Raw genomic sequence first — 22936 nt, 5'->3', positions numbered from 1 at the left:
TTTATATATATATATATATATATATATATATATATATATATACGCATCTTCACACACATATAATTGATACAATAGTCGTTATGACAAATATGTATTCATGTCATTACCATGTTGATAATAATAATAATAATAATGACTATCTGTATCGAAATACACTAGTGCTCGTTTATAATAAATAACCCAGGTACTAAACTTTCAAATTTATTGCACGTACGAATAGAGAATCAATGTACAACAGTAATGTATATTTTGTCTATATTTGTATGTGTATTTCTGTACAGATATCTTTTCACAAGTTTTTTGTTGTTCTTGTTAGTATTTGTGTACCCGTTTATATTTTTGCATCCGTTTGTTATTGTTTGTAAGTATGTATATGATAAGTGAAATGGGCGCCATAATTATAATTATATAATAATGTAATCTTTTAATACAATTCATGCTTTATTTGTCATGTATCTGTCTAAAACTTCTTATTTCTTACATACATTACTATAACTTAACGTTCCTAGTACACTATTATTATTTGATGATTGATAAATGATATAAACGATAAATGATCAACTTTTTAAAGGTTATACAAATTGTCACTAATTATACATGTATATTTCATTGAGTAGAAGCCGATAATTTACAGTAATTAAATGATTTGGTGTAATTGGAGTTGGTTAATATTCAAGTTCTAGCTGTTTTTGGTTAATTAAGATTTCATTTGTTTGAGGGAACTTATGGAGATTGATAAGTAGTGTTTGTCATGGATTGGGATCATTTGAAATCCATGTGAAAATAAGAAAACACAGGATAATTATTTTGCCCTCGTACAGGATTCACCGAAAATTCTCATCCATAACCATATCAAGGATCCAATCTAGAACTTTCAGATCATGTTGTAAGTGCGTTTATTTCAGACCACCAAGTTTCTTTGTCAAATTGGATGTCATCAATGAATATGGTGGATAAAATATTTATTGATGATATATTAAATCGTGACGTGTTTGTTAAATTTCTCCCAAAATCAATTCTTATTCAATTACATTAACTAACCAGTACAGTGAATATCTTACAATAACAGGAATAGGAATTTGATTTTTCTTTGAGGTGACATGTACTATCTTTGAAATTGCCTATCGACAGGGCACCATTAACGTAATTTCCCTTAATTTATATATGTAGTATATCATTCTCTCTTTAGAAAAATATACAATAAAATATCCCTTTTTTGTTTTACTAAATTCTTTTCCTTATCAGCCGAGTGTTGTGTGCTCAATTTTCTCGTTCTCCGAAAATTTCAATTCATTAGTGCTGAACGACACCGAAGTTGCTCTTTGTTGTGCTGCTGTCATCACTAAATCAAGTAAGTTGTTAGCAATTTTTTAATTGTGAAAAAAGAATAAAAATGTAATAGTAATAATAATCTAAGTAATTTGTAGAATCAGATGAAATATTATGTTGTTTAGTAAATAGTGTATTTGTTATTTGTTACATTCTTAATTAGACCACCATCGGTGATTGATCATAGATAGACAAAAATTTAAAATTAGGAAGATCCTCATCAGTACAGATCCATGACTGCACTGGGGAACGAATCTAGGACCTTTTTCCTCACTATAAGCGCCTAACCTTCAGACTACTGAGTTGGCATTCAGTATTGTACATGCCTAGCTTTAATCAATCCACAACAATGAGCGATCATTTCCCACTGCCTGAGGTTGATACTTTTCTCACACTGGATACGGTTAAACTCCATTAATCACAACCTCTCACTATAACTCCCAATTATGTACTATATCATAAATTGTATTTATCTTGATGACAGATTTAGACAGTTCTTCCTAGTTAAGCTAAAGTTATTCACGTATTTTGTACAGTTACACATATTTGATGACATTTTCCATTAGACATTTTCACAATGTGTGGTAATTATGAAAGCTGATCGAGATGTAAAGAACTACTAGTAGACCAGACAACATGAACAAGACATGTGATATAGTATAAATTAAGATATTTATTAGAAAGAATATTTGCATGTTCGAAACCAACTTTGATATATCCACCAATTTACTAAATCTTGATCCTTGAACAAATAGGGAGAGGGTAATTTGACTCAAGCTGGTTTATGTATAGAAACCACAAGCTATTCATATGTTTAACCTTGAAGTAAGTATAAGACAGTCATGTTTTGTCAGTCTATGAAAACGATAAATAATTTTCAAGAATTTACCTAAGGTATCAATTAAATAAACGTGTATTGTACATTTCTTGACTTCTGGGGAGTTTTAAGAGATCAGTATGAAAAAACTAATGTTATTACATGACCGTCTTAGACTTTACTAAAAATAGGGTCCGAAATTCCAACCTGCTGGGTGAAGTGTGATTTTCTATAACAGTGAGATATAACTCTATGGGTATCGAGCAACATCACTAATGTCAATTTCGGCTCAAGTTCTTGTCATATTTTACTCTTTTGGTCAGTTTCAAGCTTTTCATTTGACTCATAGTAGGTACTATGGAAACTAGACTCAAGAAAGTACATTTGGATATGATTATTATTTTTTTATTGAATTATATCAAATCTGTGACCACCCATAGTTCTGTGATAACATCTTTTATAAACTGTTACTGTCTTATGATTTCGTAATCGTTTCTAGCCTAATTTATAATTTATTTCGATTTGTTTACTTGTGATGAGCACCTAAGACGTAGGATTTGTCTAACTATATTCTTTTTAAAAAAATCTATTAGATCGTTATGGTTTGATTGAACCGAATAAAGTAGCCATTATGCAAGATCATCATTTAGCTGCTCTTCGTATGCAATTAGAACGTAATAGACCAAGAGAGTCTACCTTAATTGGGCAAGTACGAAATGTGATTAATCAAGCGACCACAGTTGGGGATGAAGTACAATTATGTATTCGATGGTATAGAGAAAATTGGTATCGTACACGATTAGCACCATTATATGCTGAAACATATGATATTCCACATGAAGATACTTCTACTGTACCTATATCCAATCATGGTGCATCAACACCTCTTCCTAATCCTTCTCAACATACAGGTAATTCATATCCTATATGCCCAAATATTTCGTCTGTTTGCCCACAAGCTATTCCATATGGTGATGTCACAAATACAACACCATTAAGTTATGGTTCTTCAACAGCATCTATTCCACAAGCTGTTCATCATCATTATCCAAATCAATCTATTAATAGATCGGATATTTCCAATATGATACCATCTTGTTCAATTAACGGAAATATGGTTTACTGCAATAATAATAACAATGGAAATAGAATTCAAACTGGTAATATTGATCATTGTTCTTCTGATGGTCAAATACACGATGTTACTCAAAAACAAAACTCACAACATCAAATTCATCAACAATCACATTTAATTCCAGATTCATCTCATATGAGAGGATCTTATTCGTCAACTACAAATTTAACATCAAATTCTGATTCACCTTTAAATAATCAATCACATGCATTTTCTGGACACTTTAATTATCATGATAATTCAATAACCTATAATCCATCCAATTCGAATACATATTCAAATTCCAGAGATTGTTCTCCTTCTTCTACACAAATGCTTTCAACAAACTACTTGGTGCCATCACCTCAACAACAACAACAACACCAACGAAGTCAAGTATCTGTTTTACAATCATCTCAATACTCTTGTTCTTCAGCAATAACCTCACCACAACGTCAAGTCACCTCATCAGTACAATCAACAGGAATGATATCGACTCAAAATCAAAATGATCATATGAATTTAAATAAATCGGTAATTTCGGTTAAAAACCATAGTTCACGTTCTAATACTCCCACATCTTACAATAATAATATAATTCATCCTAGTAGTACAAATGAAAGTTTGCCACCTTTATGGACAAATATGAATACCGACAGTAATAATAATAATAATGGTAATAATGGTCTAAGTGATCATGCAATCAGTTCAAATGGTGGGACACCAGAAGTCCAACAGCAATCACATCATCAACAATATCATACCTCACCAATCTCACAGTCAGATCTAATGAATAATACTCCTGATACTAAGCATAATTTAAATGCATTATCACCTATTAATGAAACTTTATCATGCGAACAACAAGATACATAGATATCTGGTGAATTATTATAATTCGTGAGTTATACAGCTTAAATAATCTACTTTTCACTTATATGATAAATACAGTGTATTCGGTGTATATATACATTTAAAACATTTATAGCTTATAGAAGAACCACTGAATAAGTTATACAGGGGTTAAGCATAAGATATCATGTAAAAATTTAAATCGACCGATGAGTTTATGTAACTTTGTTTACTGAATAACACATTTTATAGCTATCAGTTATTTCAGCGTAAAATACTGGTCGATGTATTAGTAAGCTAGATGAAGTCGGGAGGTGAACAAAACAACATAGTCTCTAACTGTTTTCTTGAACCATATCATGAGATGTGGACCTCCTTATTGATCATTTTAATAAGTTGTTTTGGGGTTATTAAGTAATATAACTCAGGACCGATGACAGTGACGTAAATAAATTCATTCTACATATTCCTATTAATCCTAAGCATTTGTATTATTCCATGCTTTTTGTTTCTTGATTTTATTTTTTCGTCCTAAATTGTATTCTTTATGTTCACTTTCTTCTCTAAAAGTTGTCGGTAGTGTATTAATTATTTCGAATCATTTCGCTTTACGTCTTTTTCACTTCTTGTCAGTCCATGAAGTCATTGACTGTTAGTCTGAAGTATATTAGTAGATGGAGATCACCTGGTTATGGTCTGTGTGATAACCTCAGTCAGTGGTTGAAGACTTCGGTTGACATGTTTCAGGATCGTTCACCCTTTATCTTCCTCTTGATCTTGAATCCCAGTATTTCTTCATGCCTACCTTCCCTCTATATTTTCAATGTTCAGTCGTTCTCATTATTATTTCTACCATGTATATGATTCTCTTTTGTTTAGATCCATATATATATGTTCATTGTCGATATTAACAAAAAAAGAAATATTTAGTGTCAGATCATATAATTAATCAGTAGCTCAAGAAAAAATAAGAGATTATCAGCCGATCAGCAACAACGTAGAACTTCATACGTTGTCAATACCGTATTATTATCATAGTATTACTAAGGTTTTACATAGTCTAGTTTTATACTTCTTGTGGTTACTTTGAAATCAAATGAATTTCAGAGAGGTTTAGTGCTTGAATAAAAAGTTTAAAATAAATCATACTTCTTTGATTTATTTTTTTCTGGTAATTGTTCTCTAGATTTCGTTAATTTTAAAGTTTTGTTAGTAGTGGATGTACTACTTAAATATGGTTTTATTTTTATCAAGCTATGTCATAGAATTCCTTTTAGAGAGAATGATTTCGTAAATTGACTTAGAATAAATACACAGGCGATATAATTCTATTTGGTGGAGATGATAAAATGCTGTCTTCTAGGTGACCTTACAACTTCTACTATTCGGAAACCTTTCGTGGCACTGTTTCATGACTTTTTATGAATTATATTTGAAAACTTAATGCTGGGTACGGTAAATCAGTGTTATTATATATGATACTAAGAAATGAGAAATAATGTTCGTTAAGCGTTTTTTAGCGAGTTAGTTTTCTACAGGGTGGGGTTGCTAACCCTATACCCGACCCTCCTGCTTTATCCAGGCTTGGGACCGGCAGTAGCCCCAGAGGAGCCTCAGGAGGACTTAGTATTCACTAATGGTAGTCATCAGAAGTTATAATAAATAAAATTGGGTATGAAAATGGCTATTCTACTTTCTGAATTGTATACATTCAAGGATCCACTATGTTGTTAGTGGTTTCCGATTTGTAACGGCTTTAGTATTTTAAAGACAAAAATCCGTAAAAATTTCATTTTATTCAATGAAACAATCTTTCATCATAATTCAAAAGCTCGTAATTGCTGTATCTTCTTTCGTTTATTTCAATTTGTAGGAAATTTCTCTCCGGAATTATATGTAAAATAAAACTTGTCAATAATGACTATCCAAATTCTTATCATTGATTAACATACAGGAAGAAATAAAACAATTCTTAAGACTTTATTTTATAATCAACATATTTGTATTCAATCCTTATCCTTGCAAATTGAATTCTTCTTCTAATTCTCAGGGAATTCTCTAAAAGAAACCAACAATTTTATTTCTAAGCATTACATATTAGAAAACCAACAAAAAAACACACATACACAAATGTAATCCAGTCAATGACTTACATGTTCATCAATTATAGAAAATTACATTCAACTACATACATACTTATGATGTATGGATACATACATGTGTTTACATGTCACAGGGATTAATTTATTGTGGTTCACTGTATTTTTTTTAAAATTACAAATATTCATCTCAGGGACTAAAGATTAATTATGTCTTTTAACTTTTTGTTAAAAGTTTTCACATTTCCTTTTTTTGGAAATATCATCGTCATCATTATTATCATGGTTATCGTTCTAAATCCCTCAATCTCTCCGCCCCTCCACCTGTTCCTTTCCACCCAACCAACTCTTCCTATTACTGCTAATATTATCAGCGAAATTATTTAGAGTTTAAAAAAACAAGTATATCAAGATGTGGAACAATATTGTATTATGTTAAGTAGTCTTGAACTGTCTATTCAACTCTTTGAATGTAACATCATTACTTATTATTTCATTTATGACATTTGTATTTAACTTATCTCAGGGCTTATAACGTTTCATTGAATGTTCTACAAATATTTTATGTAGCTATATTATTATTATTACTATTATTATTATCATCACTTTTGTATTACTCTGGAAAAAAGAAATAATACCATCAGGATATTAAGAGTATCTGCATATACATATATATGTTATTCTCATCTCAGGGTTATTCAATATTCAACTCAGGTATTTGTTTGTCTTATTATTATTATTATTATTATTTTTACTTTAAACTCTTTTCTTCTTATATTCAATGTTTTCATATACTACCTTCATCAATTAACTTATGTTTTTCCTCCAATCTTTATTAGTATGATAATGTCTATTGTGCGAATTAGTTAAAAAGAAATGAATTAATTAGTTATTGAATAATTTCACCTTTTACATTACAATTACTCAGGGAATTCATATATTCTTATAATTAATTAAGTTTATACGCTTTATAGTCTTAATTTGTCTTTTTTCTTGTTGTCGTTGTTGTTGTTATCCATGCGTTTGTATGTACGACATTTACAATATCATTATATTGTTATTTTGTTGTTGTTCACTATTTCCTCATTTTGCATAACATATATATAATTTACAATTTAATGTTATTTTGGCTCTGTAAGAATTCATGGTTCTTTTTTGTTTGTTTGTTTTTTTCCATTGTGCTTTCAATGATCAATTATTTATTTATTATTTATTGCCCTCTCATTACAACATAAGTACTAATCAGGTTTTGTTTAATTAAAATTAATTATTTGTTAGTTTCTATATATCCCTTTTCAATTTGATCATGATCAAACTATAATAGTTTATCAGGTATATAATTAGCTTACAAAATCATATATATATATATATGAACAAATATATATATGTATGAACATGTTAAGTATTCTAATTGTTAGCTTATATTCTCTCTTCGGATTATTCTCTATTTCTTTATGTTCTGTTTTGCATGATTCTTTCTTCTTCTTCTTCTTCTTCTTGTTGTTGTTGCTGTTGGCAAGTTTGTCTTCTTTTCTTTCTAAATTTTCCTTTTCTACTATTTCAACTAACTAGTCTAATCATGATAAGTACAATCAGATGAAAGTTATATTGACATGGTTGTACACATTTCCTTGATAAAACTTATCAACCGTGAATATTTACCTCTTCTTTTTAAAAATTTCTTTGTTCTTTACTGATTACATCTGTTGAATTATTTTTTGTTTGTTTGTTGGTATTTTGTGAATTTTAATATTAAAAATAAAATAGTCATTGGGATAATTAAAGTTAATTTCAATCATATATATATATATATATATATATAATTACTATTAGTTATTCATTCCATCAAAATTGTTCATTACGTAAGCTTAATCTAAGACTGAATTAATATCTAATGAAAGCGAAATAGTCGATTTCATCAATTAATTAATTAATTAATTAACGAATGATCACTGTTTTTTTTCGTTTGTTTTGTTTTGTACAACAAAAAACCAACCTTATTTTGTATTCTATTGTACTCATTCATAAAGTAAGGTATATATGGATAGATATATATTCATATATAAATGAATAGTTGTTACCTGCTTGTTTATATGTTTGTTTGACATTGCTAATTATTGGTCAAACCTGCTTAATTAATATTTACATTTCTGATAACAGTGATATTATTATTATTATTATTATAATTACTACTACTACTATTACAGTTATTGTCAATGTTACTATTGATACTACTGATTATATTATTATTACTACTTTTGTAATCCTTGTTCTCGTCATGATCCTTCAAGGAGTATCTATTATTGTCTGTGTATGTTTATTTCGGTTCTCTTGTGTGTGCACGTAAATCTCTGTAAATGCAATGGTGTGATTTCATTTACAAAATGAAACATATTGTTTCTGTTTATTATTATTCTTTCATTTTGGTAATTAATCAAATTATCACTAAACTCTTATTCATTTTTCTTTCATTACGCAATCTATACTGTTCTCTGTGTTTTACAATCTTACCATACTATGAATGGTATGATATATCCGCCTTTTTTCTCTTTCTATTGAAAAAGCAAACAATTGTTTACACATATACTACTTGTGTGAAAAGACAAAACAGAGACAGAATTATTCATTGTTTTCATCATTTGTATTCAATAATCAACTGAAAATATAAACGGTATATATATATATATATATATATATATATATATTGTTTGTGATTACAAATTTCCCTTTGATTAATTCCTAAAGTCTTTATTACTTTCATTCTGTATTCTTCATTGATATTCTTGGAATGAACTCTATCTTTCATCTTCATTCTTTACAACCTTATACATTTGAATCAATAGTTAATCATTAACACTAATACGCACAAAAGACATTTCAATAGTCATTATCTCAGGAACCGTTTTGTTTCTTTTGTCTTGTCCTATTTTTTAATGTATACAAAATTGAGTGAATTAAATTAGTTAATCGAGTCTACCGCTGTTGCTTATTTCATTTCTTCCACGAATTCATCATTTATCCTGTTTCTTATACAAACAGTTCAATATTTTGTTTTTTTTTTCTCTCTTAACTTTTGTTTCTCTGTGGAATAATTTTTCATTGGTCGTGTTAAAAGAAAAAAAACACATGGATTTTTGTTTTTAAAATTGATTCATTTGTTTCGTTATCTGGTTGGTTTCATCAAATTATTATTGTTCCTCCATAAAAGTGATATAAAAAATATATACAATCATATGTATGTATATATACATATATATAATAAAGTGTACTTTGTTTTTCATTGATTCGACTTAAGTAAAAATGATATAAGTATAATAAGACCTTATCAATTCATTCAAAACCTGGAAGCACTGGTGGACAGTGGCACAACTTCTTGGATTGGTTGAAATCAGACATTAACAGCGTTGGATGTCGTCTCAGTGATCTAGTGGTTAAGCGCTCGTTCACGAGACTGATAGGTCCTGGCTCCGAATCTTGCGAGGCAGGATCGTTGATGCGCACTGCTGAGAAGTCCTATACTAGGATGGAACGACCGTTCAGTGCTTCCAGGTTCTTCATTGACTCATTCAACTATTAAAATTATACGTTAATAATTTCCTAGTGAGACCTTGGATGCAGATTGCCGAGGAATTCCATACTAGAACAAAATAACTCCAATGACTTGTAATTTTCTCTGGTTGTTTGATTTAGATCAGTTCATGTTGTTAATTAAAAACTCAATAATTACCACAAACCCTTACACAAATAACGCATGTATAACTGAAAATCACTTTTAGACTAGTTCAGTAAACAGACATCAAGGAACTTGTCATCCACAAAACCCTTCTCTGATTATGTTTTATAAATTAATCAAATGGTTAGTATTCGGTTGTTGATAGGTTAACATGTAATGGTTAATGGAAAATATTAATAAAGAAATCTGACAGGCAGAACAATGAATCTTCTTATTTTATTTGGTTTTCGGCACTAAATAACAGTATCATTTATTCCGAGATAGAGGGTGTTGAATAGCTAATTCGTTCTGGAGTGAGACTAAAATTGGACATGTCTGACTTCGTAAGCTGTTTTTCAGCTATCCCTGGTTTGAAATATTCCTTCGATTAATGTAGCTGTGTGGTGAGAAATGTTTTCAAACAAAAATTACCTATGTTAGCTAATTAATTAAATAAAAAGTGCTAGAAATCCCAAGTTACTTATTGTTAAGTAATAACGACTGGGTTTACTTACTTACGCCTGTTACTCCTAATGGTGCATAGGCCGCCGACTAGCATTCTCCAACCCACTCTGTCATGGGCCTTCTTTTCTAGATCTATCCAGTTGTTGTTCATTCTTACATCTGTCTCCATTTCTGGGCGTAATGTGTTCTTTGACCTTGAGGGTTCCCGATGAGGGCTTGCCTTGTGACGCAGTTGGGTGCTTTCCTCAATATGTGTCCTATTCACTTCCAGCGCCTCTATCTGATTTTTTTCTCCTCTGGGATCTGATTTGTTCTCTCCCACAGTAGGTTGTTGCTGATAGTGTCTGGCCAACGGATCTCAAGTATTTTGCGTAGACAATTGTTAATAAACACTTGTATTTTCTGGATGATAGCTTTCGTAGTTCACCGATTTTCCGCCCCATACAGTAGAACCGTCTTGACATTTGTGTTGAAAATTCCGACTTTGGTGTTGGTTGGAAAGTAATAATGACTTATAATAATTCAAACTGCTTTCTGAAACGACTACGCTAAAGAAGTAGCTTATATTAAGTCACGAAATGTCGGGAATGCAATTTCTCTACTTATTGGAATAGAAGAAAAACATCTATTATTAAATATACTTTTCTTTTGATTCAAAATTTTGAAAACCATCTAATCAATCGGTCATTGATATGTCACCTAAGACCTGATGCATATGGACATGGGCTCAAGCTGCTATACTACATAAGCACAGTGAAATAAAATTATCAAAACTAATCCCAGAGTAATAGAAATAGTGACACAATCAGTGGTAGTAGTAATAGTAGAGAAAATTAAGCATAAGAAAAAATCAATTAAAAAGTTTGGGATTTTTGGGCTCAGGTTCTAAAGAATAATAGAGAGCGAATGAAACTGGGCCATTGCGAACGATTCTTAACTAAATCATACGATCTCTTACCATTGATTGTGCTAATCACCCAGACCCTAACCAGTTGGTCTACACCTATTGACTAGGCCCAGTTCAATTGTCAGTGAAACTGTGTAATAGTTAAATAGGTTTTAGAAAAATCACTCATAATTTGACAGAAATATTTTCTTTTAGTATACATTAAGAAGTTCATTTAAAGCTTATAATTCATCTTGAACAATGTATATTATAATGTCTACAGAAAAAATCGAATAAGTTACAAAATTCATATTCATTACATCTCACGTCCAATATGTAATATGAACTGATTCAACTGATCGATATGATTGATATTCCGAAATTTAGTTCATTGATAATATGATACAATTCGTCATTTTGATAAAGAATAAATCCTTTACAATATGATTTCTTATGGTTTCTCACTATGAAGAAATCGGCTTGACGCTTCTCTTACCGATTTGATACCGTTTTTGAGTATGATGCAATCAGTAATTCTATGTCATGTTATATAGTTACTCACTAATGACACTGAAAGATAGTTAAGCAAAATCACGAATTGGCTGAGGTTAGAAATGTAATCCATTGTATGTCGACTCAGTGACCTATAGGTTAAGCGTCCACAACGAAACCTGAAGACCTTAGATTCGACCATTGTTTATGTCGTGTATATGACACTTCTCGCTACATACTACTTAGAAGCAATCTTGTTAGTATTACTCACCCACCAACAACATATATTAATAATCGTTCCCCATCATGAATTTACTGAATTTTAAAATGTAATCGTTTCATCTAATGGTATTGTCCCCTCATTGAGAATTGAACATTAAAGTTTTGACCTCCCAAACCAGAAATAAACATTACCGACACCTACTTTTTTGATAGCTCTTTTGGATATCGTTAGTTTATAATCAAAATCTTTCTCACTTTGCTTGTTTCTCGTTGTCGACGCAATCAAAGCAAATTAGATTACATTGGATCGAGTCCAATTTGGGTTACATGTAAAACAATCTTACAATATATATATCGTAGAATTTCATTACAGTTAAATTCTTCAACTAACTCAATTGAATTAAATACAACGCCAAATCAAATAAACTGACTAATTTCCCTCCTGAGATCTCTTGAATATATTCTGAGATTCATCAACTAAACTCAAAATCCACATGTAACCTAGTACTTTTGTCAATACATAAATAAATGAAAAATATAGTTTGTTTTTAGAGATTTGATTTATTTGAAATGAAAATATTTTTCTTTCGATTTCTGTGAAAACGGAAAGCTTCAAATTTTTATTCCCTGAATAAATGTATTTTGATCATGCGTGCCAAAATATTGAGGAAATGGGTATTTAATACTTTCTAGGCATCACAGGTTTTTCAGTCGACTTTAAAATAGCCTTTGAGAGTGATTATCAGAGAATATTTTTCATAGTACTGATTAGTTGCAATTCCCACGACGCGAAAGTAAGAACACAAGACTTGTATACGTGAGCATGACAACAACGACGACGACCCTAGTCGAAAATACACTCATTTATATAATGACTGTACACAAATTTTGATTAATAATTAAGATGAAATCACACATATAAAAAATACTCAGTTATGACAAATCATATGCTGAGCATAGTTCATGTCATATACGAATATTGTACGTTATACAGAATAAGATATCATACAAAAAACAAAACAAATACTACATTGAGTAATCATTACATTTAATCAAAACGGAAGTAATGTTGAACAAAACTCATAGTGAGTAAATCAATCGAATTTTGACTTTTCTTCCCGTCATATCACTTGTGTTGACAGATATAAGTAGCATGAAACAACCGCCGGAAGGAGAATACCTGGCAGCAGAAGAGTGCTAGGCAACTATGTAATTACGTATTAAACATTAAACTGGTTTTCTCCACCTGACTTCTTCCTTCACTACAGTATCAGCTTCCTACAACGCTTTCTTTCTAAACATGGGATCTGTTTCAAAAAGTAATTCTTATCACTTTCCCATCGTAATCCGCTACATCAAGAAATTCCCTAGTTTAAGGAAGTAGTTGTCAGTAAAACTGGGGTATATTTTTTGTATTATTCGGCACCTTTCAGGAGGGTACACCTGTAATCTTGAGGGAACTGATACCTTCTGGCGGATTCAATCTCGTGTCACCTAGATTCACAGTTGCAGACGTTACCACTGAAATATCCGGGCTGCAACTGATCTCCTGTAGGACTGAGATAAACTTACAGTTGGTTGATCATTGAGTAGTGACTAATGTTATGTATTTCAGTTCCTTCTTATTGATGATCGACTAGTCCTGTTGATTATCTTTAATCACCACTTTATATCTTTACATAGTGTACGCGATTTCGAGTCATTTAAGCTGATGACCACATTACAACTTGATCGACAGAACTAGATCATCACTAAGAAGGACATGACATTGGTAAACCAACAAAATATTCAAATATTACTTTGTCTGAAATATGAAATATCATTCTTTAAATTAATGATTGAAATCATAAATCGATCAATGTTAGACCACCATTAAAAACCTGAATGCATTGAAAAGGCCTCTTCGTCTTAGTATGAGATGCGTTAACAATGCGCATTCACAATCCTGTACATGGGAATTGAACCCAGAACACTTAACCTCTAGACCACTGAGAAAGTGTTTGACAGTGTTAATGTTTAAATTCAACCAATCTACAATATTTTGCTACCATTTTCCATTGTCTTCGGTGGATGAATGCCTCATATTCTACACAGATTAACTTCATTGATCACAGCTTCACACTAGAACACTTTTCGAAGCCATAAAATAAATTTAGATCTATTCTATTAAATTCTTTAAATAAATATAATGAAGCAAACAACAAAAGAAATAGATTAAGTAATTCATAAATCTAGAAAAAATAATAAATTCTTAAAACCTTAACTTCGTTTAAACTATCTCACTTTTTCTTCTTTTTCTTTCTTCAGAGTAAACTAATCACTAAATATGTAGAGAATATTTGAAAACAAACATAATGGATACTAATGAATGATTAGTAATAATTTAATACACGTATACAATTCGTGCTAGTTTTGTTTAATAAGAATGAATGACAAGATTATCATTTATGGATGAATCAATAAGGTATAATTGGTCTTGGATTTTGGCTCGAAATTCACTTATTCATTGATTTGGATAAATTAAATTTTTGGCATTATAGCTGTTATATCTAGAAGGTTGTTCTTGATATACCGCGTATAACGTGACCATTAGAACGCCAGAATCTCTCCAAGTCACAATGAGAAGACAGAAGACTAATGAAAGGAATATTGTTCCCCAGACAGTGTCAATTATAGTACAAAATTTTCGGGTATTTATAGTGTTTAGTAAGAACGAAATCATCATTACAGTCCATTAATCCGCATACAGGGGGTTATTAGCATTGTCCAATCGGGAAGCTACATATAGGAATTCTAGAATATTCTTCCAAAAGGTGATTGGATGGAATATCTTCGGCTCCTTCTGAGCCTCCTATAGCTTCCTCGAGTTCACCCGTGGTCCGTCGTCACAATAGCTAATGTCATCATTAGTTCATGATGAAAATCTTAAAATCATTAACTGTAAAATCATAATTCTGATCCCCCTACAATATTCTCTAACTTCCATTTGGTCTTAGTTATTAGGTGAACAGTCTCAGTGTCAATTTGGTGTCGCTCACAGGTTTTTCATAAATTATAGTCTCATCGTTATTTGGTATTTTAGAGATCAAATTTTTTTAAGAAAAATAAAGAAAAAAATTAAAAAAACAAAGAAAAAAAAGAAACGTATTAATGGAATTTGTCGTTTAAATTAGAAGTCTTACATACTTCATTGGAATATTATGGAAATATTTCAAACAAAAATTTAAAAAAATTGCCATATAGTAACCATAGAAACTTTTATTTTGGCAAATATATTTCATATTTCTTCTTTTTTTTTGCTTTATTATTTGAAACTTAATTTGTTCACCAAGTGATGATAAGATTCTAAATAAGAAGATAATATAGAAATTTATCAAATAGAAAATTATTCATGAGTCAATTAAAGCTAGACGACTATAGAAAATCCTAGAAACAGTGGATGGCTGTTTCGTTCTAGTATGAGATTCCTCAGTAATGCACATCCACAATGCCGACCGGACGAAACAACTATCCAGTGCTTTTAGATTTTCTATAGTGGTCCAACTTTAATTGACTCATGAATTCAACTAATGAATCACTATAATATCTATAAAACCCTCTTTCTGAGAAAATTATTCACCGAATACGTACTATTAACTGATATGAATGATTATAAGTTATCAAAGTAAATAAATAACATTAAATTAGGCACTCCTCTTTGTTTACTAATGATCCATTTGTTTGTTTTGGTCGAGTTTAGTTCAAAATGATCTAAATAACAGTATTAAAGTGAAGGGAACTAATGATTGGAATTTAAATAAACATCCGATATGAGAAAATATGCTACATATGGAAAGAGAAACAGTATATTTATTACAGAAGTTATTATCTAACATAAATAAAATAGTTTACATCACGAAATATACTTAGCTAGATAAACATTAAGAACTAGAGAGCACTGGATAGATTTTTCATCTTAGTTTAGAACCTTACACCAGTGCTCATCAATGATGTAAGATCTTTAAGTCTGATGGACAGCGCTTAACATATAGATCACTAAGGCGATATACAATAGTTTTCATTTCTTATTTAAATCAGCTCATGATAATGCTCAACTATCGTACAATATCATTAACAAATACCCCGCTCCTGGTATGTTTGAATCTACCTAATTATCATTTCTTTCTAGAACTGAAGGAATAACTCCTCAAAATTAGTCACTGGTGATACTATTACTATAAGGAGTTAGTACAAATACAAACTACTAGATAGTTTAATGGCCAAAAGATTAAGTTCTTGTCACTAGGCCAGAAGATCATAGATTTAAATCTCTGTAAGGGCTTTTATGTCCAATGTTAAGAATTTAATTAGTGAGCCAAATAACCTCTCCAGTGTTGTATGGTTCAACAATCACCACAAATTTTTATATTATGAATAAAACAGATTTATCAGACTTTATTTTTCTTTAAAAAAAACAACAACAACAACTCACAAACTTCATTAAATTTGAAACAGGACAACAAAATGTTTTACTCATATGATTCTATTTGCCTCATGACATGATAATGCGAAAAAATAATTCATTTTTAAATTATTATTATTATTTTTTGTTGTTGACTACAATACTGTAATAATTACGTAATTCATTACAGGCTTGTAATTGTACCATCATTTGAACTACAGAAAAAATGAATTATAACAGATTAATTGATCTACTAATATTTGTGATAATAATGTTCATGAAATTTATCAAGCGCAGATACTTAAATAAAAACAAACATGTAATTATTATGAAGTAAAACAAACTTAATATTACTATGGTGTGTGCTACTAATATTAACAGATATAAGTAGTAAATACCATGTGAAATGACAAGTGGTAGAAGGTTAAGTAGATTAAAGAAAAAAGGAGAACAAGAACAAAGAATGATTGTTGTGGAAAAAAAGGAACATTAAAGTCTGAGACGATTGATTGATCTTCTATAAATGAAGTATTTACTATATGGTTCTCAGATATTACTAAAACATTCTGTAATTTTGTATACAAATATATTCGATTGTCATCACTTGTGCTCTCGTTCACTACAATACTACTACTACTACTACTACTACTACTACCCTGAATATAAAATTATTTAAGATTCATTATCATTTAAATAAAATATCATCCGTGATTGCCTAACTGAAAATACTTCAGTTTGACTGGATTTAAACTCCCAATAATTCTATAGAGTATAATATTCTTAAAGATAAAGATGAACATCTTACAGATAACAGAATGAAAAATTGTCTAAACTGATCTTTAATAGATTATCTGTTTATACTAAACAGTAGAACAAACCAAGGAAAATAGAATATACAAAGTACTGATTTAAACCTGAATTCTTTAAGCAAAATAGTTTCTTAGATCTTCCATTGTATTTCATAAAATTGATTGAGCTGTTTTGTATCAAATATGATTGCTCAAGAATTAGAAAACAGCTCTCCTGTCTTCTATGGTTTTAAACGGTTGTTTAACTAAAGATAATTCACTCTATAAGTCACTTCTAATTAAGTATATAATTTAGTTGACTAAGACAATATGAAGACATGGAATGCACTTTGAACAGAGTTATTGAGCTACAAATTTCTATTGGTGTAAAACACGACAATGGGCAGGAAGTAAGTATACTGAATGTGAGAAGTTACAAAGTTTTTATATAATAATCAAACGTGTTTGATGTCACTAACTTCTGGTCTGAGCCATGTTGGTAGATGCAGACTACTTGGTTGGGGTCCACGTGACTATCGTAACCAATGGTTGGAGAATCTTGATGACATGGCTCAGAATCGACCACAGTGGTGTAGGTGTATACACTCTCTGTCTCCCCTTAAACTATGAGATTACAATCGCTTCATATCTTTCATTCTACGAACTAATTATTTCTTCCTGTACTATATCCTTATATGTAATATTTCTTTTATATATTACCACCATTGAATTTACTACTTCTATGGATTTGGTGTTGATCTTGATGTGCTAATGAGGTGTGGCAACTTGAACCGATGCATATATGTGCCTATTCCTACGTTGTATCTGACTGACTAACTAAATTCTATGTAGCTTCCAGTCATCCATTTACATCTTCCAGTGTGTTCTGTAATCTGAGATGTCCTTTCAACTGGTCTCCAATTGTTCTACCAACGCCGTACTTTCAATGTACTGAAGCTCTTCACTGTGCAACTTACAAATCACCTTCCACTACACACTATTTACAAACATCCTTGTGAGTAACTGCCACTGCATTGGTACCATAAAATCGAATTTGTACTTTATCAGCGGCTTGATTTTCATTTAGGTTTAGTAATTGGTCGTAAACAATTGAGTATTCCTTTTTTCAAACTGACTGAATCTTAATGATATCAAATGGGTTTTCAAGATTATTCTCAAATAGTATAGCGAAAGCTGCATTCCGAATTCATAAACTTACCACTATTCAAAGTATAATTAGGTAATATTGGTCTTAATGCTACAACAGATCTATGAACTATATTGTTTGAAGTTGATTAGTTGATTATCAAAAAAGGCTTTTTTCATACTAAAATTTATTACTTGAATAAGCTTGATCTTATATGGTAAACAGGACTGAATTAAGCATCAAATTACTATTTTAATTCAAATGTAAATCACATTGACATTGAACAAATACTCAAGCCATGTGTTAAGACTACCAGTTTGTAGGTTTATCGCTAGAAAAATAAATATCAAATCATAAGAACACTTTATCATTGTTAACCAAGTAACTGGATTTTCTAAATGGCATCATCTAAGTGAAGTAGATTAGTAGATTAGTTTAAAAGGGATCAGATATCTTGTAAAGCAGTAGATTTTCTGTATGTTAGTATCAATAAACTTGAAATTATCATAAATGAATTTTGTTACTGTCACTGATGAGTACTAACAAATACGTAAGATTAATAAAGGTTCTTAAACAATAAGTGAAAATTCCAGTTATAGACAGAGGTTATAGGCAGAGGTCATTTCTAACTTACTCATAGTATCTGACTTATAAGTAACAAATCACCTACTAAGAAGTTGGTGTTGATATTCTTGTAACTGAATAACTGCTTACAGTACCTAGAAATGTATTTTTTAGTCGATTTGTTGTACAAATGATTACTTTTTTACTTCCGATAAAATAATACTGGTTTTCTAATTATTGACAAATGATATGAACACGAACTTTGATGTTTACCAATAACGTGTACATTCCTGACATAGCACAGTCAACACGATGTTAATTAATCACTATTCAGTGTAATCAGAGGAATTCGATCAGCATTAAGAACTGAATAAATCTTACATTATTCAACACTTAGTAATTAATCACTATAGAATTCTTAGTCATACGTAAGATTAGTTATGAATGGTATAGCTTAATGGTAATTCACAAGGTACTGAGTGACTGTGATTCAAACTTCACACACCGTATCAACTTCATCTAGAATGTAGATACTCTTTCTTCGAGTTCCAAAAAACACGAAACATTAGTCTAAAACATCATATCAACTGTTATTAACCACCCAATATCGACTTATACGCTCTTCGAACAACAAAATACTAATTTCTTCAAAGAACAGTGGCCAAGTTTGAGTTATGAAGTTGATCTCGCTATCTAGTTTACTAAATCCACTCACATATATTACTAGCAGAACCAAAAGTTTATTTCCCGATGATTTTTCCATTTTAATGGGTAGAACAGTCAAATTAGTATTAATTAAATTATACTACTCATAAAAATTCAATAGTTTGTTACACATATCACAATTTTTGAGCACCAATCCAATAACATTTCGAAAATAACATATAAAATTTAAAAAAAATGTTTCATTCATCATAGGCCATAAATTATTACAATGTCATTACTTTTTTTCACTATGTAAATTCATTGAAAATAAAAATAATTGTTATGTAATCAAAAAACAATAATAAGTACAGTCTATGAACTAATTGAATAGAAATGATAATATGAAAAGGAAGGAAAATCTTAAAGTTAATCACATCCCTATTAAACTAAACGAAATGTTCATGATAAGAAAATCAACAGAGAAGACAGTACTGATGACCTACTGTTTATCTCGTAGAAAAAACAACAACAGATATTTAGTATCTTTATCATTTTGTAAAATTCTTCCCTCATCATACTGATGTGCATATTAACACATGACTAATTGTATCTATGATTGGACATTAATAATAGGTAGCAAATAAATCATATATTGGCTTAAAATATAAAAGTAAGTACAAAAAAATAAATAAGGCCTCCAAGATTATTCTGAGAGGTTTTCATGAATCGATGAAAAGATTATTTGTTTTATCTTCATACATTTTGTTTGGTTTATTACTGAGTAAATTATTTCATTGATAGTAGTCTATTTGACATCAAAGAAGATTGGGCTGAAAGTGAAAGAGATATTTTTCTTTTTAAATAAAAATCGATAAATAATACATTTTTAGCAGAAAACAGAATACTACTTTTAAGTAGTATGATTAAGATGTGCAAAACAATTAAAGAATGTGCTTGATATTTATCAAGATTTCATAACTTGATGGATATTTATATTCAGAAGCTGAGTGTATAATGCATTCAGTGTTTTAAGCGAAGTTTATTGGTTGCAAACACTTGACAGTGAAAATTTGGAAGATGTAAAAACCTTTACATATCTGGACAGCATCATTGATGAACACGGTGGTCCTGATGCAGATGTGAAGGCGCAGATCGGCAAAGCAAGAGCAGTATATTTACAACTGAAAAACATCTAGAACTCAAAACAAGTGTCAACCAACACAAAGGTCAGAATTTTCAATATAAATATCAAGACGGTTCTACTCTATGGGGTGGAAACCTGGAGAACTACAAAAGCCATCATCCAGAAGATACAAGTGTTTATTAACAACTGTCTACGCAAAATACTTGAGATCCGTTGGCTAGACACTATCAGCAATAACCTACTGTAGGAGAGAGCAAACTAGATTCCAACAGAGGAAGAAATCTGGAAGAAGAGCTGGAAGTGGATTGGACATACACTGAGGAAAGCACCAAACTGCATCACAAGACAAGCCCTCATATGGAATTTTCAAGGCCAAAAGGAAAGAGGAAGACCAAATAAAACATTACGTCGAGAAATGGAGATAGACATGAGAAAAATGAACAAAAATTTGATAGAACTAGAAATGAAGGCCCAGGACAGAGTGGGTTGGAGAATGCTGGTCGGAGGCCTATGTTCGATTGGGAGTAATAGGAGGAAGTAAGTAAGTAAGTTATTGGTTGCAAATCGTAGCTTGAACTTCAATAATTAGACGTAAGAAAATCTGATTAACGAGTATCAAATAAGATGAAACGTGAGTCTTGGATTCCACTGTTAGCGACTACCCGACTTTACTTAAAAATTTACCTGTTAGTTGTTTGAAATATAAATAATTTCGCTGGAAACTTAAAATAAGTTTTATTTATTAAGCCATAAATTTCGGAAAAGTGTTGAAACTCAAATGTTTCATCTCGTCCCAGATTTATAATTATGCATAAGTAATCAATATTAATAATAACCTTTAGTTGTTCACACCGTTCGATATAGTTTATATTTAATCTTAAAGGAATATAGATAAGAAATGTTGGAAAAACATCTTAAGTCGTAGTAACAAACAACGACTTCCTGTTAATAACAGAGAAACTACTTCTGTTTTGATTTGTATAATATGCTATTCAAACAAATGAAAATAAAGATAAAACGGTGAAACTATTATTTATGGACAACCTATGAGCGACACCAAACTGACGCTGAGAGTATCCATCTAATAACTAAGACCAAATGAAAGAAAATATTGTGGGAGAGGATTAGAATTATGATTTTACAGTTGATGGTTAAGGTTAAGAATCAGATTTATGGTTTTTATCACGAATTGACATAAGCTATAATGCCAAATCTATATATAACCAAATGAATGAGTGAATTTCGCGCCAAAATTCAAGACCTATTATCTGATACCTGATTGGTTCATACATAAATTATACTCTCGCCGATAAAACATCACTGATATTTCAAGTTGACTTTTTTTCTAATGTCTGATATTTTATCTTGTTATAGTTGGTTATAAATCATCAATACTGTATCACAGTTGAACAAAATATTTAAGGGTGATCTATGCCTTCTTGAACAAATCTCAAAGCTTAAGAATATAGATTGTGCATAAGGTGTACTAATATTATTCACATTTAAAACAACAGTTAAATGACAAGAATGTTAGTGCTGATTCGAACAATAAAATAGTATAACAGAGAAATGATAAGGTGATCTGAATGAATACAGTATTTAGATTATTCGGTCACAAAGTAGTAACGAAATTCAAGTTTGTTCAGTCCTTAATGTTATTGAAGTTCTATCTGCCGAATTACAATGTTATCACTGCTCTCATTAACTCATGATCTCATTAGTCACCAAGCTAATAGCTCAGTGGTAGACTCACTAACTGTAAAACTGGCTGGCCAAAATAAGAATCTGATGAAAGGACAGCTCTGTAAGATTTCAGCTACACCTTCCAAGCAAGTGATAATTAACACATAACCTAGGTGTAGGGTTTCTTGCCAACTGGTTCCAATCACCTAATAAAATATAATGAAGAGTGTAACCCTAGTCAGTCATTATGCATCATTTTTAACATATATTATTGTCTAATGAAGCATTCAATTTCGGTCCATTCAATGTTTATTTCAAGTTCTATATCTAATAATCTTATTTGACAGTGTAAATGTTTATTCATTAGAAAATATACTTGTGGTTTGTTTTTACAAGGAGGTGACATTTCATAAGAATGTTTATTATGCCAAATGAATCATGTTTCATGACATGATTTTTCAGGTTCAAAACGTAACTGTAATCTGTATGCATCATATCTATAGCTGGAGAGCTTCATAACGAATAAAACTATAGGG

At 30.6% G+C, this 22936-nt stretch overlaps 2 protein-coding genes across 3 annotated transcripts in view; one reads left to right on the top strand and one right to left on the bottom strand.

Moving 5' to 3' along the window:
- EIP78C (Ecdysone-induced protein 78C) overlaps window positions 1–9987 on the top strand; it is a 63773-nt gene extending 53786 nt beyond the window's left edge. Inside the window, exons 5-7 of the mRNA XM_051213853.1 lie at window positions 1246–1351; window positions 2740–4160; window positions 5986–9987. Coding sequence (XP_051069867.1) covers window positions 1246–1351; window positions 2740–4136 — 1503 coding nt within the window. The 3' untranslated portion in view covers window positions 4137–4160; window positions 5986–9987. The remainder of the gene's footprint in view (window positions 1–1245; window positions 1352–2739; window positions 4161–5985) is intronic.
- A 9792-nt stretch (window positions 9988–19779) lies between these two features.
- MS3_00005772 (uncharacterized protein) overlaps window positions 19780–22936 on the bottom strand; it is a gene marked incomplete at both ends in the record, with an annotated part of 44725 nt that continues 41568 nt past the window's right edge. For both annotated transcript variants that reach the window (XM_051213851.1, XM_051213852.1), the window contains one exon: window positions 19780–20403. In XM_051213851.1, coding sequence (XP_051069865.1) covers window positions 20360–20403 — 44 coding nt within the window. The remainder of the gene's footprint in view (window positions 20404–22936) is intronic.

Source organism: Schistosoma haematobium, chromosome 3 (genome assembly GCF_000699445.3).
Source record: "Schistosoma haematobium chromosome 3, whole genome shotgun sequence".
Taxonomy (NCBI): Eukaryota; Metazoa; Platyhelminthes; class Trematoda; order Strigeidida; family Schistosomatidae; genus Schistosoma; species Schistosoma haematobium.
This window is presented reverse-complemented; position numbering and strand designations above follow the sequence as displayed.